Raw genomic sequence first — 16,140 nt, forward strand, 5'->3', positions numbered from 1 at the left:
GGGTGTAGTCAGAGATGATTTCTCGCTATATATAGCAAGTTACTTCTGCGTGGCATTTAAATCTTCAAAAGAAAATCATGAAGTAAAACCCCAAAAGATAAAAGATCAACACAGCCAAATCTTTAAAAAATCTGATTTATTATAGAATATAAAAAACAAACATTGAAACAGGTGGTTAAATCTCTACAAATGCCCAAGTACTTTGAACATCAAGAGAGAGAAAAAGAGAGAGAGAGAGAAGCTGAGAGAGAGAGAGAGAGAGAGAGAGGGAGGGAGAGAGAGAATTCCCTCTTGTCATGTTCATGCCTTTGTTTTTTCACATCAAACATGGTTCTGTCCTCTTGTGATTTATAAATATAATCATGTGTTCATTTTTGCCTTCTTTATACAGCTCATAACACTCCCAACCACTTCTCAAAACCTTCAACATTACACACACCACCTCTCTCTCTCGCTCTCTTACACACACACACACACACACACACACACACACACACACACCACTCTCTCGCACACACAGAGAGATGCATGCGTACACAAACCACCTCTCTCTCTCACAGACGCACGCACACACGCATGCACACACGCCACGTCTCACTCTCCCTCATGGACATACACACACACACGCACAGAGACAGCACCTCTCTCTGTCTCTCACAGACACACACATAGCACCTCTCTCTCTCTCTCTGTCTCTCTCATACACACACATAGCACCTCTCTCTGTCTCTCTCCAATTATGAATGTCACACACACTCTCTGGCTTCTGCTGTTTATACAGCACAGGGAAGTTGTATGGTGTGTGTATGTGTGTGTGTGTCCATTTAGCATGTATTCATGAATCTCTGGCAATGTATAGTGGCAAATCGTGACTTGTGTGGTTATGTGCATCTGTTAGGAGCACACTGTGTGTAGATGTGTGTGTGTGTGTGTATGTTTGTTTGATCCTATCAGTGTGGGGACTGTGTAGATGTGTGTGTGTGTGTGTGTGTATGTTTGATCCCATCAGTGTGGGGACTGTGTAGATGTGTGTGTGTGTGTGTGTGTGTGTGTTTGATCCTATCAGTGTGGGGACTGTGTAGATGTGTGTGTGTGTGTGTGTGTTTGATCCTATCAGTGTGGGGACTGTGTAGATGTGTGTGTGTGTGTGTGTGTGTGTGTGTGTGTGTGTTTGATCCTATCAGTGTGGGGACTGTGTGCTTGCTGCTGGAGATTCAGAGCGTTCAATCTTGACGCCAGTTTCCATGGTGATGGGTGAGGTAGAGGGGGGAAGCACGCCTTTATTCTCCAGGGATGTTGATGATGATGATGATGACGATGATGAAGGCAGAGATACGACGATGTATTTCTGGAGTGGGCGTGAACCGGCCACTGTCCCTGCACCCCCTGACTCCAGTTTGACCAGCGGCTGCAGAGAGGTGGGTGTGCTGGGAACTGTAGTGGTGACTGGAGAGCCAGACTGTGAGGAGCTGAGTGTGATCACCTGCGGAAGACAGATTACAGATTAACAGATTACAGATGATAGATTTACACATGACTGCAGTCAGATTAAAGATTATCACGACTCTAGCTGTCAAGGAAACGACTGATGGCTGTTGTCAAACTGGCTGATATGAATCTGATAATAAAATAATCTATTATTATTTATTTCATATTATAATTATTATGTATTATATTGATTATGTATTGTATTTACTACAGTAAAACTGTTCATGGTCAAAGTAATATTTTTGCTTCTCAAAGTGTCTCATTTAAAGAGAGTGTGTGTGTGTGTGTGTGTGTGTGTGTGTGTGTGTGCGTACATATGTGTGTGTGTGTGTGTGCCTTCCAGGCTGCTGAAGCGTAAGGACCCAGGTGAAAAGGGGCCTGAGGATTGTGCCATGCCCTTCCATGGGCTGACTGACACCTGAGACAACTGTCCATCTATAAACATGAGAAGAGTCAGGAAAAGTGAACTGGTCTGTCCATCTATAAACATGAGAAGAGTCAGGAAAAGTGAACTGGTCTGTCCATCTATAAACATGAGAAGAGTCAGGAAAAGTGAACTGGTCTGTCCATCTATAAACATGAGAAGAGTCAGGAAAAGTGAACTGGTCTGTCCATCTATAAACATGAGAGGAGTCAGGAAAAGTGAACTGGTCTGTCCATCTATAACTGTGAGAAGAGTCAGGAAAAGTGAACTGGTCTGTCCATCTATAAACGTGAGAAGAGTCAGGTCAAGTGAACTGGTCTGTCCATCTATAACTGTGAGAAGAGTCAGGTCAAGTGAACTGGTCTGTCCATCTATAACTGTGAGAAGAGTCAGGTCAAGTGAACTGGTCTGTCCATCTATAAATATGAGAAGAGTCAGGTAAAGTGAACTGGTCTGTCCATCTATAACTGTGAGAAGAGTCAGGTCAAGTGAACTGGTCTGTCCATCTATAAACATGAGAAGAGTCAGGTCAAGTGAACTGGTCTGTCCATCTATAACTGTGAGAAGAGTCGGGTCAAGTGAACTGGTCTGTCCATCTATAAATATGAGAAGAGTCAGGTAAAGTGAACTGGTCTGTCCATCTATAACTGTGAGAAGAGTCAGGTCAAGTGAACTGGTCTGTCCATCTATAAACATGAGAAGAGTCAGGTCAAGTGAACTGGTCTGTCCATCTATAACTGTGAGAAGAGTCGGGTCAAGTGAACTGGTCTGTCCATCTATAAATATGAGAAGAGTCAGGTAAAGTGAACTGGTCTGTCCATCTATAAACATGAGAAGAGTCAGGTCAAGTGAACTGGTCTGTCCATCTATAAACATGAGAAGAGTCAGGTAAAGTGAACTGGTCTGCCCCACACTACCAGCCCTGTCATCTGTGGTACCTGCTGGGTGGAAGCGGCACCAGCGCTGGTTGCCATGACGATGTACTTGGTGGCCGGAGGTGACGGCTGAGTGGGCGTTCCCGGGCGTGTGGACATAAGGGTGAGGGAACTTGGCACTTTGATGATGCTGGGAGTGCGAGACCCCGTGGACCCCCCCAAACCACTCTGAGACCCTGTCAAAGTGGGCCTTGGCTACAGACAGGAGAAACACAGTCATGAGTCAGTATTCCTACATATACTGTACAGGGAGTAACGTTGTGTGTGGTAAATGTTATGAATGTGGTAATGTTATGAGTGTGGTAATGTTATGAGTGTGGTAATGTTATTAGAGTGGTAATGTTATGAATGTGGTAATGTTATTAGAGTGGTAATGTTATGAATGTGGTAATGTTATTAGAGTGGTAATGTTATGACTGTGGTAATGTTATTAGTGTGGTAAATGTTATGAATGTGGTAATGTTATTAGTGTGGTAAATGTTATGAGTGTGGTAATGTTATTAGAGTGGTAATGTTATGAATGTGGTAATGTTATTAGAGTGTGCTAAATGTTATTTTTTGGTTGTGGTGATGTGAAGGCTCTTAAAACAGGTCCTGTTGTGTTACAGAATGCACACAGTAGAAGTATGTATGTGTGTGTGTGTGTGTGTGTGTACCTGAGTGATGGTCAGAGTGGTTCTGTTGACTTGTTGGGCCTGCAGTGCAGCCTGTGCTCGGGCCTTGACCACGTGTGAACACAGCATGGGCCCGAGGTACCCGTAATCGGTCCGGTACTGATCCACCACATCAGGCACAGGCCGCGTTTTGGCTATCACACTTGCACAGTGTTTCTGAAACACACACCAAAAACAACAACCTGATCCCTCAGTCCTGTGACATGTCTGTGCAGTGTATTTAAGGAGACTCTGAGTGTGTATGTCCTCTACATTACTGTGTATGGACTGATTAACTAGAGGAGTTCTATTAGTATGCAGTCTGTCTTTATAAGGATGCCCTGAGGCACTGAGCGGAGGTTAAGAGGTTAACAACCGTGTGTGTGTGTGTGTGTGTGTGTGTGTGTACGTTCTCACCAGGAGCAGGCTCTGGACATGCTCTGCTCCGATCTTATCGATGTTGGACACCACTGGCCCCTCCATCACCGCTTTAATACGGGCACCTTCCACCGGCAGCCGTGGAATTATCAACGTCTTTATAACCTACAGAGAGAGAGAGACACAGAGGAGGGCAGCATTGAGAATGAGAGAGAGAGAGAGAGAGAGAGAGAGAGACACAGAGGAGGGCAGCATTGAGAATGAGAGAGAGAGAGAGAGAGAGAGAGAGAGAGAGAGACACAGAGGAGGGCAGCATTGAGAATGAGAGAGAGAGAGAGAGAGAGAGACACAGAGGAGGGCAGCATTGAGAATGAGAGAGAGAGAGAGAGAGAGAGAGAGACACAGAGGAGGGCAGCATTGAGAATGAGAGAGAGAGAGAGAGAGAGAGAGAGACACAGAGGAGGGCAGCATTGAGAATGAGAGAGAGAGAGAGAGAGAGAGAGAGAGACACAGAGGAGGGCAGCATTGAGAATGAGAGAGAGAGAGAGAGAGAGAGAGAGAGAGACACAGAGGAGGGCAGCATTGAGAATGAGAGAGAGAGAGAGAGAGAGACACAGAGGAGGGCAGCATTGAGAATGAGAGAGAGAGAGAGAGAGAGAGAGAGACACAGAGGAGGGCAGCATTGAGAATGAGAGAGAGAGAGAGAGAGAGAGAGACACAGAGGAGGGCAGCATTGAGAATGAGAGAGAGAGAGAGAGAGAGAGACACAGAGGAGGGCAGCATTGAGAATGAGAGAGAGAGAATGAAGAGGAGGGTATTATGAAATACAGAGAGTGAGTGATTGTACGTGTATACGTGTGAGTGACTGAGTGAATAGGCGAGTGAGTGAGTGAATGTCTGATTGTTTGAGAGAACAAGTGAGTGAATGTGTGAATGAATGAGTGAGTAAATGAATAATTGTGTGAGTTAATGTGTGAATGTGTGAGTTAGTGTGTGAATGTGTGATTCTGTGAGTGAATGAGTGAATGTATGATTGTGTGCGTTAATGTGTGATTGTGTCAGTGAATGAATGTGTGAGTGAGTGGACCAGTGGGGATAGAAGATATTCATTAAAAAGGAGTGATAAGACACCAAAGATTAGAAATGGGGCCATAATATTAACAGTCAAAAGGCCATAGTAGTGAGCGGATGATGGACGGACAGGTAGATGGACAGACTGACGGATGGATTTAGGGCCAGACTCACATCTGGGCCAAGTTCTGCCAGTCCAGCGATACAGCCGTAACGCGTGGTCCACTGAGTCTTCTCATCCAACCAGCTCTGACAGAGAGAGAGATAAATACTATCACTCTCCAGTGCCAAATGTCCCATTCATCTGCATAAGAACTTATAGAATAACCTGACCAATAATCCTGTCTGGTCTATATCTAACGATGCTACACACACACACACACACACACACACACACACACACACACACACACAGACAGACAGACGAAGCGTGAGGGCGGTACCTTGGTGAAGGTTTTGGTGATGCGAGACTGGATGTTGTTGGTAGTGGTACTGAAGGTTTTGCAGCTCTGGGCCATCAGTCTGGCAGCGAAGTCTCTGAGGGCCCAGTGATTATCCACATCAGGCCTGAGACACAGCTGTTTACTCACTATACACGTCACCACGGCCGGGATCAACTCATGCAGCTACGCACGCACGCACGCGCACACACACACACACAGGTAACACGTACACACACACGGAACACACACACAGACAGGTAACACATACACACGGACGCAACACACACACACATATTCAGACAGATAGTTATGCATCAGATATTTATGCAATAATTTATGTATTTATCACAAACAAAACTATGGCAACACAGTGTTTTATGGGGTTCTTTAGATTTTCTAGGTGTCAAAAATTATGAAATGTGCCATGGAGTTGCTGTGTTTTACTGGTCTGTTTCATTTCATATTTGGTGTGGAAATATAAATGAACTGTAATTATTGTGTACATGTGTGATGTGCTGGGTAAGACTTACATATTTCTCTAAGTAAAGTGTTGGGTTATCCATCAGAGCTTTAACCATCCTCATTAAATAGATCAACAGAGCCAAATTATTCTGCACAACATTCACCCGAACCTGAGAGAGAGGGAAAGGCTGTTTGATCACATGCACTAACACAAACACAAACGTGGGGAAGTGACATTGTCACACTCGTTTTGACACCATCATTCTTGCAACATAGGAAGAGAGAGACAGAGAGATAGAGAGAGGAAGAAAGACAGAGAGATAGAGACAGAGGAACCTAGAGAGACAGAGAGAGATCTAGAGAGAGAGAGAGAGAGAGAGAGAGATAGATAGATAGAGAGAGAGGGAGGTTCTTTGGCTCTAGGCCTTAAGTGTCTGTTGTAGCTGAAACAGAAGTGAGTGGAGAGAATAAGACTGAGTAACAAACTCACGCCCTCTGAGATAAATGTGCTGAATCGTGGAAGCATCTGGTACAGGCCTGGGTCTGTGGCTATGCTCTGGAGCGCCTCCTACAGGGGGGGAGAGAGAGTACGCAAATCAGCATGCATGCGGATAGAGTGGCCATGACCAAACGGTGCCAGAGCATGTTTTCACACACACACACACACACACACACACACACACACACACACACACTTACAGCTCTCTTGGCTTCGCAGGAGCCCACACAGGCCTCTGTGATCTCTTTATAGTAGAGCTGCTGCTCCACAGAGAGCTCATGAGTGCTGCGTGGCTTCATCCGCATCAAAGGCTTCTCCTTCCCTACACACACACACAACACAGAGAGAGAGAGAGAGGGCATTTTAGACACAGGTCAGACACACACACAACAGATAGAGAGAGAGAGAGAGAGAGAGAGAGAGAGAGAGGGCATTTTAGACACAGGTCAGACAACCACAACAGATAGAGAGAGAGAGAGAGAGAGAGAGAGAGAGAGAGAGGGCATTTTAGACACAGGTCAGACAACCACAACAGATAGAGAGAGGGCATTTTAGACTCAGGTCAGACACACACGAGAGAGAGAGAGCGAGAGAGGGCATTTTAGACACAGGTCAGACACAGACAACAGAGAGAGACAGAGAGCATCTTGGATAGAGGTCAGACACACACGACAGGGAGAGAGGGGGCATTTCGGAGGTCAGACCAGTGGGGATGACATGATTTTCCGTCAAAACGTTTTCACAAGTCACAAGACTCTGGTCCACGTCGTTTTTCACACTGACGTCTCCATGCCAAGTGTCTGACAGCCCTGCAACATGACCTCTGACATTAAGAATAACAGAAGGGATCGATCACTGACCTTTGACTTCTGCAGAGGTGGCTCCCTGACCCTTGTTCTGAATTGACCCCTCCTCTTCCTGTCCAGGCTTGACTGCTTTGAGTGGCTCTGTGGACTCCAGTTTCTGCTGCTCTTTGGAGGCTGAGAGAGAGAGAGAGAGGGAGAAACAGTGAGTGACGTGTACGTGTGAGGACTATATGAGTGAGTGAATGTTGCTGACGAGGAGTCAGCGGAGGGGAGTGTCTCACCTGGGGGAGGGTTCTCTGGTATGGCAGGCTGCACTCCTTCAATACTCAACCAGTGAGCTACACAAAACACAAACACAAAACTCAAAAACTATACATTTAAAACACAAACACACACACACACACACATACACACACGCATCTGTGTCTGCGTCAGACAACGCTGCAGACAGGTCCGTCTGTGTGAGACACTGCTCCGGTGACTGGCGTTGGGGGACTGTAAGTACCTTTGAGTGACACATCCAGAGGGACACGGGGGAGGGGCGTGTTGATGATGTCACTCAGGTCTACTTCCTTTTCCTCATAGAAATGCAGCTCCCTGCCCCCCCCACTGGCAAAACGGAACGGAATGAACTCCTGTGACTGGAATCCATACAGGGGCTAGAGAGAAAAACACACACACACACACACACACACACTATTCATTTATTACACACTTACAATGTGTACTACAGGAATTCAAAGCTCACTTCTTCTGTTTGTGTCAGAGGCATCATTCACACTCACAAGCTTCTGTAATAGTGTGTGTCTCAGACAAAACACACACACACACACACAGCTTGCTCTCAGTCTCCTACCTCCACATTCTTCATTTTCAGGGCGTGGTCAATATCGCTGGTTGTCAGCTTTCGTCTTTTCCCATGATGCATGAACTTCAGAGCATCCTGCAAACAAAAATACCAGCCAATCATATCACACAACACACACCATCGCCCAATCCCATGACACTCACAATCACCTAGTCACACTACACACACATTTCACCACTACCATACCACACACACACACACACACACACACACACATCTCCACACTACCATACCACACACACACACACACACACACACACACATCTCCACACTACCATACCACACACACACACACACTCACATCTCCACACTACCATACCCCCCCCCCCCCACACACACACACACACACACGCACACACCTCCACACTGCCATACCACACACACATCTCCACACTACCATACCACACACACACACACACACACACACACACACACATCTCCACAATACCATACCACACACACACACACATCTCCACACTACCCTACCACACACACACACACACACCTCCACACTACCATACCACACACACACATCTCCACACTACCATACCACGCACACACACCTCTCCACACTACCATACCACACACACACACACATCTCCACACTACCATACCACACACACACATCTCCACACTACCATACCACACACACACACACACAACTCCACACTTCCATACCCCCCCCCACACACATCTCCAAAATCATCCTGAAAACACATTCACACTACACACCCCACCATCCTATAGTCTCAACACACCCCACCATCCTATAGACTCAACACATCCCACCATCCTATAGACTCAACACACCCCACCATCCTAGAGACTCAACACACCCCACCATCCTAGAGACTCAACACACCCCACCATCCTAGAGACTCAACACACCCCACCATCCTATAGACTCAACACACCCCACCATCCTATAGTCTCAACGCACATAAACAAACTACAGACACAAAATGCACACACCTCCTCTGAGGTGGTATTAGCCGTCTGAAGTCTGTGGTGTAGTTAAGTTATAAGTTATGTGTGAAATCTATTTTATGTGGTGAACCTCACTTTATGAGTTTATGAGTTGTGTTATTTGTTCTAAGCGTTAAGCCTTAACATTAACTCTTTACACTGTTGTGTAGGTTCAGCTCCGAAACAACTGGAAGTCACTCATTTCCTATGTGAAATCGCGGACTGCATGCGAACGGGTCCGAACGCGTGTGGCACGAAAAAGTTCTTCGTCCAGCAGTAGCTGTATGATAGAGTGATACCTGTGTGATAGAGGGATGCCTGTGTGATAGAGGGATACCTGTGTGATAGAGGGATACCTGTGTGATAGAGGGATACCTGTGTGATCTCTTTGATGCGGTAGCTGTGTGATAGAGGGATACCTGTGTGATAGAGGGATGCCTGTGTGATAGAGGGATACCTGTGTGATAGAGGGATACCTGTGTGATAGAGGGATACCTGTGTGATCTCTTTGATGCGGTAGCTGTGTGATAGAGGGATACCTGTGTGATAGAGGGATACCTGTGCGATCTCTGTGATGTGGTAGCTGTGTGATAGAGTGATACCTGTGTGATCTCTGTGATGTGGTAGCTGTGTGATAGAGGGATACCTGTATGATAGAGGGATACCTGTGTGATCTCTGTGATGTGGTAGCTGTGTGATAGAGTGATACCTGTGGATTCTCTGTGATGTGGTAGCTGTGTGATAGAGGGATACCTGTGTGATAGAGGGATACCTGTGTGATCTCTGTGATGCGGTAGCTGTGTGATAGAGGGATACCTGTGTGATAGAGGGATACCTGTGTAATCTCTGTGATGCGGTAGCTGTGTGATAGAGGGATACCTGTGTGATAGAGGGATACCTGTGTGATAGAATGATACCTGTGTGATAGAGGGATACCTGTGCGATCTCTTTGATGCGGTAGCTGACCTCCTCACTCAGGGCGACACAGCTGTCCTCCTGCAGCTGGCTCACTCCCACTGACTCCGCCATGGCCTTCATCGACTCAGTCGGCAGAACCACAGAGTTCTGCTTTGGCCTGCGCTCCTCCGCCATGCCTGAGAGAGAGACACACACACACACACACACACACACACAGACACACACACACACAGACGGACAGAGAGGACAAACATCCAATGAATAGTAATAAAACATAAGTTATGTTTCACTTTAATAGAAAGGCTGGAGATACAGAGAAGAACAGAACAGTAGAGGAATGGAAAAACAGGGTTACAGGTTTAAAAAAAAAGGACGAGAGAGAGGCAGGTTTAAAAAAGAGACGAGAACAGAGGAGGGAGACAAGACAATTTAACACTTCTTTTGACGACTCCCTAAACACTTGGATCAGACACTGTGATTGTAATAGTATACAAATTTCGTTAATGGCTAGGGGTTCGATTATAACTCGCATCAATATATGATTTATCCGTGAGTCAATAAGTAGGAGTTCACGCTAAGAATACTGACGTCATTTATCAACTCTGAGTAAGAGTCAGCAGTGGTTTGTTTTCAACTGCTGCTATTAGAGATTCACGAATTCTGACGCATCTTCGCGTGCTCTCGTGTATTTTGCACATTTTGAAACACATAATAACATAATAAAGTTGAAAAAAGTCGTTTTTATTTCATGTGCTGCAGAATAACTTACTAGTCAGCTGACATACACGCACGCACGCACACGCAAACACACACACACACACTACGGTAATCACAGATGTGCTCTTACTGCAAGACACCATTAAGTTGGTGACCGAGCAAGTCAAACGACTTTGATTCCAAACCTTAAATGACGTAAACGAGAAAATCTACCGCGCGTTTTATAACTAACTCTGTTCTCATGACACCATACACAAACACGTATACACGCAAAGTACATTTAGCACCTTATGCTCGTTCTTACCTTTGAAAAGCAGATGCTGGTTGAATAGTTACAGTAGGTTGTTAAAAACAAATAAAATTTAAAGGAATACTATTCCAATGACCAGTGGATCACCGTTTGTTTAGCTACTTATTTGTAGAACAGAAATATTAGTGAGTTTATTATTCCAGTTTAATGCTTTTCAGTTCCGACCCCTTTTTCTGAAATTCCGCCATTTTGATTCTGGTCGAAAGGTCCTGTCTGCACACGGATCACATAATGATGTCTTACAAAGAGGGAAAGAAATCTTCACTTTCAGGTCATATTTTGCTGTATATAAGGGTTTCAAAAAACTTTATATTGAGTAAACCCAACTATAAAACAAAACGTCATGGGTCCGATTTGTGAGGAAACATTTTTTTTTATGTCCCTGTAAGGTGTAGTTCGATGTTTTCGTCCATTGATTAGTTATGCCATTTCAGGTTGGCGCAAATATTAAAACGTTTGGGAACTGTGGAAATAACGATAGGTTCACATCCCTTTCTATGAAGTCAAATTGCTCCTTTAATAGTTCACCGTTTACAGACAATAGCCATATGATTTTACAGATGAGTTACACTCTTTGGTTTCATGAGCAATCCGAGACATTGTTCAAAAGCTGGTGACTGAAAACAAAACAACGGTGGATACGCAACACGATTTTATCTAAATATAAAATGATAGGATTCAAATAATTAATCGTGGTCACAGTTAATGTGAACGTAAGCCAAATCTATTTTTCCCAGTATTTGCTGTCGGTTCAAAAGTTCTTTGAGGTGCTGATTACTCAATCATAAAATGGCGAAAACCTTAATTAAATCTGATTGGATATAGGTGTACCTAATAAAGCATGTCTAGGCTTTCGTTCACTGGTTATTGGCCTAACCTCAGTTAATACAGAAATATCCGCTGATCTATTGCAGATTTCCTCCTTGCGTTTTGCTTTAGATCATGGAGAATATGTTTAGACTGAGCTTCTTGATAGTCTCCCTGTTTGCCCGCTGTTATGTTCTGGAGGCAGTTCCAAACAGTTTGAAAAGTCCACAGCGGCTTCCGGCGAGTCAGCTACAATTTGTACCAGCGAAAAAGTTTCCGTATCCTCTTAAGGAGCCAATTAGCAAGCCTAACACAAGAGTTAAAACAGTCGCCGTATACTGTCACGAGGACTACATTGAGATTCTGGTGAAAGCGGATCTTTTTGGCCTCGGTATCCCTATCGATGTGACAGACCTCAGACTCGGAGCTGACAGCCAACCCGGGGCGGCGTGTTGGGGTAGAGTCGTCTCTCCTGAAGAATACATTATTGCGGTCGCTCTCACAGACTGTGGCATGCGACACTGGGTACGATTAGTGCCTCCGTACAAATTGGTGGCCTCAAACTGAAATGTTTAGATGAGTTTAACGAGGTCACGCATATCACAACTTGTGTGATATTGTACTGTCAAACTCTTTCTCCAGATCACAGATGACTCCTTGATCTACACTAACCTATTAGTCTACTCTCCTACACCTACTCCTGACGGACTGATTAGAATGGAGGAAGTCGTGATTCCTGTTGAATGCCATTACGGCAGGTAGAGTTTGTGTTCTGTGTAAGCTGTAATTTTCGATTGGCCAGTTTTTTTTCTTAGCGTTTTCCGTCCTCTCTCTGCAGGAGGTTCGAGTTGAGCAGTAACTCTGTCCAGCCGACATGGATAGCGTTCACTTCGACCCAGTCTGCCGTGGACACACTGGACTTCTCTCTGACGCTTATGACAAGTACCAATGCCGTTCAGTTTGATTTAAATAGCAAAACATGGCCTGTTCCCTTCCAATCTCTGAAATGTAGCCTATAGAACATTTGTCTTTCATTGAAACCATTGACATGGATTTGAATTGATCACATCTTTCAAATCTTTAATATCTGTTCCATTACCTGAGGCTTTGTCCAGTGCTTTTAAATAAGCAGAGGTCAAACAACTCTGGTGTCTTACTCAAAGGTGCCTCAGAACCAACTCATCGTTACCTCGTAACACCCCCACCCGCCCCCGTCTGTCTGCAGGTGACTGGCTGTCGGAGCGGGTGTCCAAAGTGTATTTCCTGGGTGATTTTATAAACATTCAGGCATCGTATCAAATGGGATACCACACGGAACTGCGTGTTTTTGTGGAGGAATGTGTGGCCACCATCTCTCCTGATCTAAACTCTGTGCCGCGATATGTCTTCATCCAGAACCATGGGTAAGCTAACACGCGCGCGGGTCTGGAGACCATGCCGCTGTTTCTGAGTCTACACATGCTTTGGCTGAGCTGGTACGGGATAAGAGGGACCTTGTTAATTGCTGGGCTGTACTGGGCATGTTTGTGGCCATAGGAGGTTTCCAGTTCATGACCTTTAAATGGAAACCAAGATTTGAGTGAACTCCGGTGGTGGTTCAGACAGTTAAAGTGTATTTGAATAATTTATTAAAGCAGATGTGTTTAGTGTCAGCTCTTCCAGTGAATAGACCCAGCGGTCATGTGCTGTGTGTGATGAATTCTCTCTTTCAGTTGTCTAACGGACAGTCTGCTGACTGCATCCCGTTCCCGATACCTGCCTCGTGTGCAGTCAGAGAAACTCCGCATACAGCTGGATGCTTTCCGCTTCCATGAGGAGGAGAGTTCGGAGGTAGTGCCTGTCGCCACAGAAACGAACAATTCTTTTTAAAATAAAATGAGTGTTTTTTTTTAAATAATGCATTTGTGTACACCACAACCACCATAAATCACATTCCTGTGTAATCACACTCGTGCCACTGCACTGTGTTGCCTTTCACGGCAGTGTTTACCTGTTTATTTTGATGAACCCCCTAAAATTTCCACCAGATCCTACATCAGGCTGTTGCTGATCAAGTCCTTAATCAGCTGAGACATGTTCTGTAGTGTTGGGTTAAACTGAGAGATGAGAGGGCACAGCTGTGTGTGAATGGCAATGCTGAATGTTGACTTGTGTAATTGGCGCACTGTGTGCAGTATATGCCTTATAGTGTAGGCTATGGTTGGGACATGCCAACCAAGTCCTTCTGGGATGCTGGAAAGAGGCTGCATTCCACTGGGTGTGATGGCCCAGTTTCAATATTCTAGCAGTAAAAGCTTCCTTAGCTGGAAACAATGCAGATGTATGGATCCCCTGGTTGAGCCAGACCAGGTTTTGAGGTTGAGATGGAGTGTCCCTGTGGTGGATAATTTGTTGGACCTAACAGATGTCATGTTATTCATGCTCTTCCATTCTACAGATTTACATTACGTGTCACCTGAGGGCCTACCCAGTCACAGACAACACAGAACCAGAGTCCAGGGCCTGCTCTTACAGTGATGGCAGGTCTGTGTGTCACTGGGCCCTCTGGATCTAAACCCAACAGCGGATGTTTTTAATCACACACAGAGGTTGTCATGACCTTTTTTTTAAAATGTAAATCGGATCAGAGTAAAGGCACCTGAATTAATTACACAAGTGAACAAATTCATGTGAGCTGAAACCTGACACGTGTGCGCCTGTGTAAATTTGTCTTGGTGGTCCTACAAGCTCCCAGAATGACCCCTTGTAATTGGTCTGTGTTTCTCCCTCAGATGGACGTCTGCAGATGGGGAGGACTGGCGTTGTGACAGCTGCCAGCCTCAGGATCAAACTCTACAGTATTCTGGAACCCATCCGTATTCTGGAACACATCAGTATTCTGGAATGCCCTTGAGGCCTAGAATGCAGAGTCCAGCTCAGTTTGAGAGAATACGGCCATCTGCAACATCACGGAACGGTAGCGCTGGCTCTAAAGAGAGAATTTCTGGGTTTTGGGGTGGGGAAATGCTAGCATGTTTTATTATACACTTGGTCATTTCTTTTAATGTTTCTATGTGTCATTGTTGTTGAGATATTTCAGTATTTGGGCAAGATGCCGCAGTAGGACCTTTGTCAGTCTTTTCCAAGAAGCATAAGCTTGGCTCTTTGGCTCCCCCTGCTGGACAGGAGGCCATTCCTGCATTATCTCCCAGTAAAGGGGACAGGAGACCCATCCCACACAGCAGCCTCTGGAAAAACGGCAAAAACGCCAAGATGGGTGTGTACCGGGCTCCAACGTGGTCACTGTTCATGCAGAAACCATTTCAGTGGAACAGTATGTGTAACTGTTTTTATTTTTGGATTCAGATAAACAGCCCTTTGCACCGCACGGCAGAGCGATGAGCAGTGCTAACAAACTGGACGGCGTTTCTGTGCCCTCGTGGCTGATGGGTACTGACCAGAGTAGTGTTTCCTAAACCATTTCAAACTTTATTATAAATACAGTAATATACATTTTCCCCTAGACCTGGAGGATATGGAGTCCACTCCTACCCCGACACCGAGACTGACAAAGGAGCTGAACACCACTACAGCAGAGCCGGACTCAGACGGGACTGAGGCTGCCAGGCACTGGAGGGTTGGAGCTCTATCAGCTAAAGGTGTGTGTGTGTGTGTGAGAGAGAGAGAGAGAGAGAGAGAGACAGGACCAGTTGCCATGCATGTACCCATTTCAAAATGTATAGGAATATGTCAGGAGCCCAGGGGTTCCTGCTCATTAAAACTTTAACTTTTAAAAGAGAAAAGCAGCTTACATGTCTATAGACATGCTCAGTAGATGTGGGGAGAGGGGTGTAACTCCTGGCTCTTAGAGAGAGGTGTGTGTGTGTGTGTGTGTAAAACATGAAGTGTCAATGTTAGTTTAACATTCTATTACTAGTCCACATTTGATTTGGTATGCTTAATTACTAGAGTTCCTTCTTCCAATAATGAATAATTTAAAGGTATTTCCTTGAACAATGCAGTGTTGGACTATACTTGAATACTGTGTGTGTGTGTATATGTTGAGTGTCACTTAAACATGGTGATGTCTGAATTTTTGCAGCGTTGGAACACTTAATCGATTCTCCAACTATAGATCCCATAACTACAGCAGCGTCAGCAGAGAGAGAGGATCCACCTGGCTCGGAACACGCTGGGAAAGACAGCAGCGTTCCCATTCCAAGAACACTGGACCCCGGTGCAAAGGACGAACAGGAAGAGTCCAAAGCATCTCCTCCCCCCTCTCCTACGACCACCTTCAGCACCAAAGACACGAGCCCAGAGAAATGATCCTTATTCGGCGGACCTCACTGGTTTGAGAAATAAACGTTCCAAACCATGTGTGCTTCTGTCGTGGGTTTATTTGTGTATAGGGAC

General features: G+C 45.3%; 2 protein-coding genes across 2 annotated transcripts; one reads left to right on the top strand and one right to left on the bottom strand.

Moving 5' to 3' along the window:
* Positions 1-1,168: 1,168 nt before the first annotated feature.
* On the bottom strand, positions 1,169-10,967 carry taf6 (TAF6 RNA polymerase II, TATA box binding protein (TBP)-associated factor). The gene is made up of 15 exons (XM_030792805.1): positions 10,933-10,967; positions 9,930-10,087; positions 8,016-8,102; positions 7,665-7,818; positions 7,441-7,497; positions 7,214-7,333; positions 6,554-6,675; positions 6,345-6,422; positions 5,923-6,024; positions 5,393-5,575; positions 5,124-5,198; positions 3,918-4,043; positions 3,504-3,677; positions 2,851-3,042; positions 1,169-1,483 (listed from the first exon to the last, which is right to left on the bottom strand). Exons 2-15 carry the CDS (start codon positions 10,083-10,085, stop codon positions 1,181-1,183), a joined length of 1,929 nt encoding a protein of 642 aa, XP_030648665.1. The 5' UTR covers positions 10,086-10,087; positions 10,933-10,967; the 3' UTR covers positions 1,169-1,180.
* A 913-nt stretch (positions 10,968-11,880) lies between these two features.
* LOC115828802 (zona pellucida sperm-binding protein 3-like) lies at positions 11,881-16,053 on the top strand. Its single transcript, XM_030792900.1, has 10 exons — positions 11,881-12,270; positions 12,388-12,503; positions 12,584-12,687; positions 12,971-13,148; positions 13,458-13,575; positions 14,183-14,268; positions 14,517-14,701; positions 14,825-15,001; positions 15,091-15,174; positions 15,827-16,053. Exons 1-10 carry the CDS (start codon positions 11,881-11,883, stop codon positions 16,051-16,053), a joined length of 1,665 nt encoding a protein of 554 aa, XP_030648760.1.
* Positions 16,054-16,140: the final 87 nt, after the last annotated feature.

The sequence above is a fragment of the Chanos chanos genome, chromosome 15 (assembly GCF_902362185.1).
Source record: "Chanos chanos chromosome 15, fChaCha1.1, whole genome shotgun sequence".
Lineage (NCBI taxonomy): Eukaryota > Metazoa > Chordata > Actinopteri > Gonorynchiformes > Chanidae > Chanos > Chanos chanos.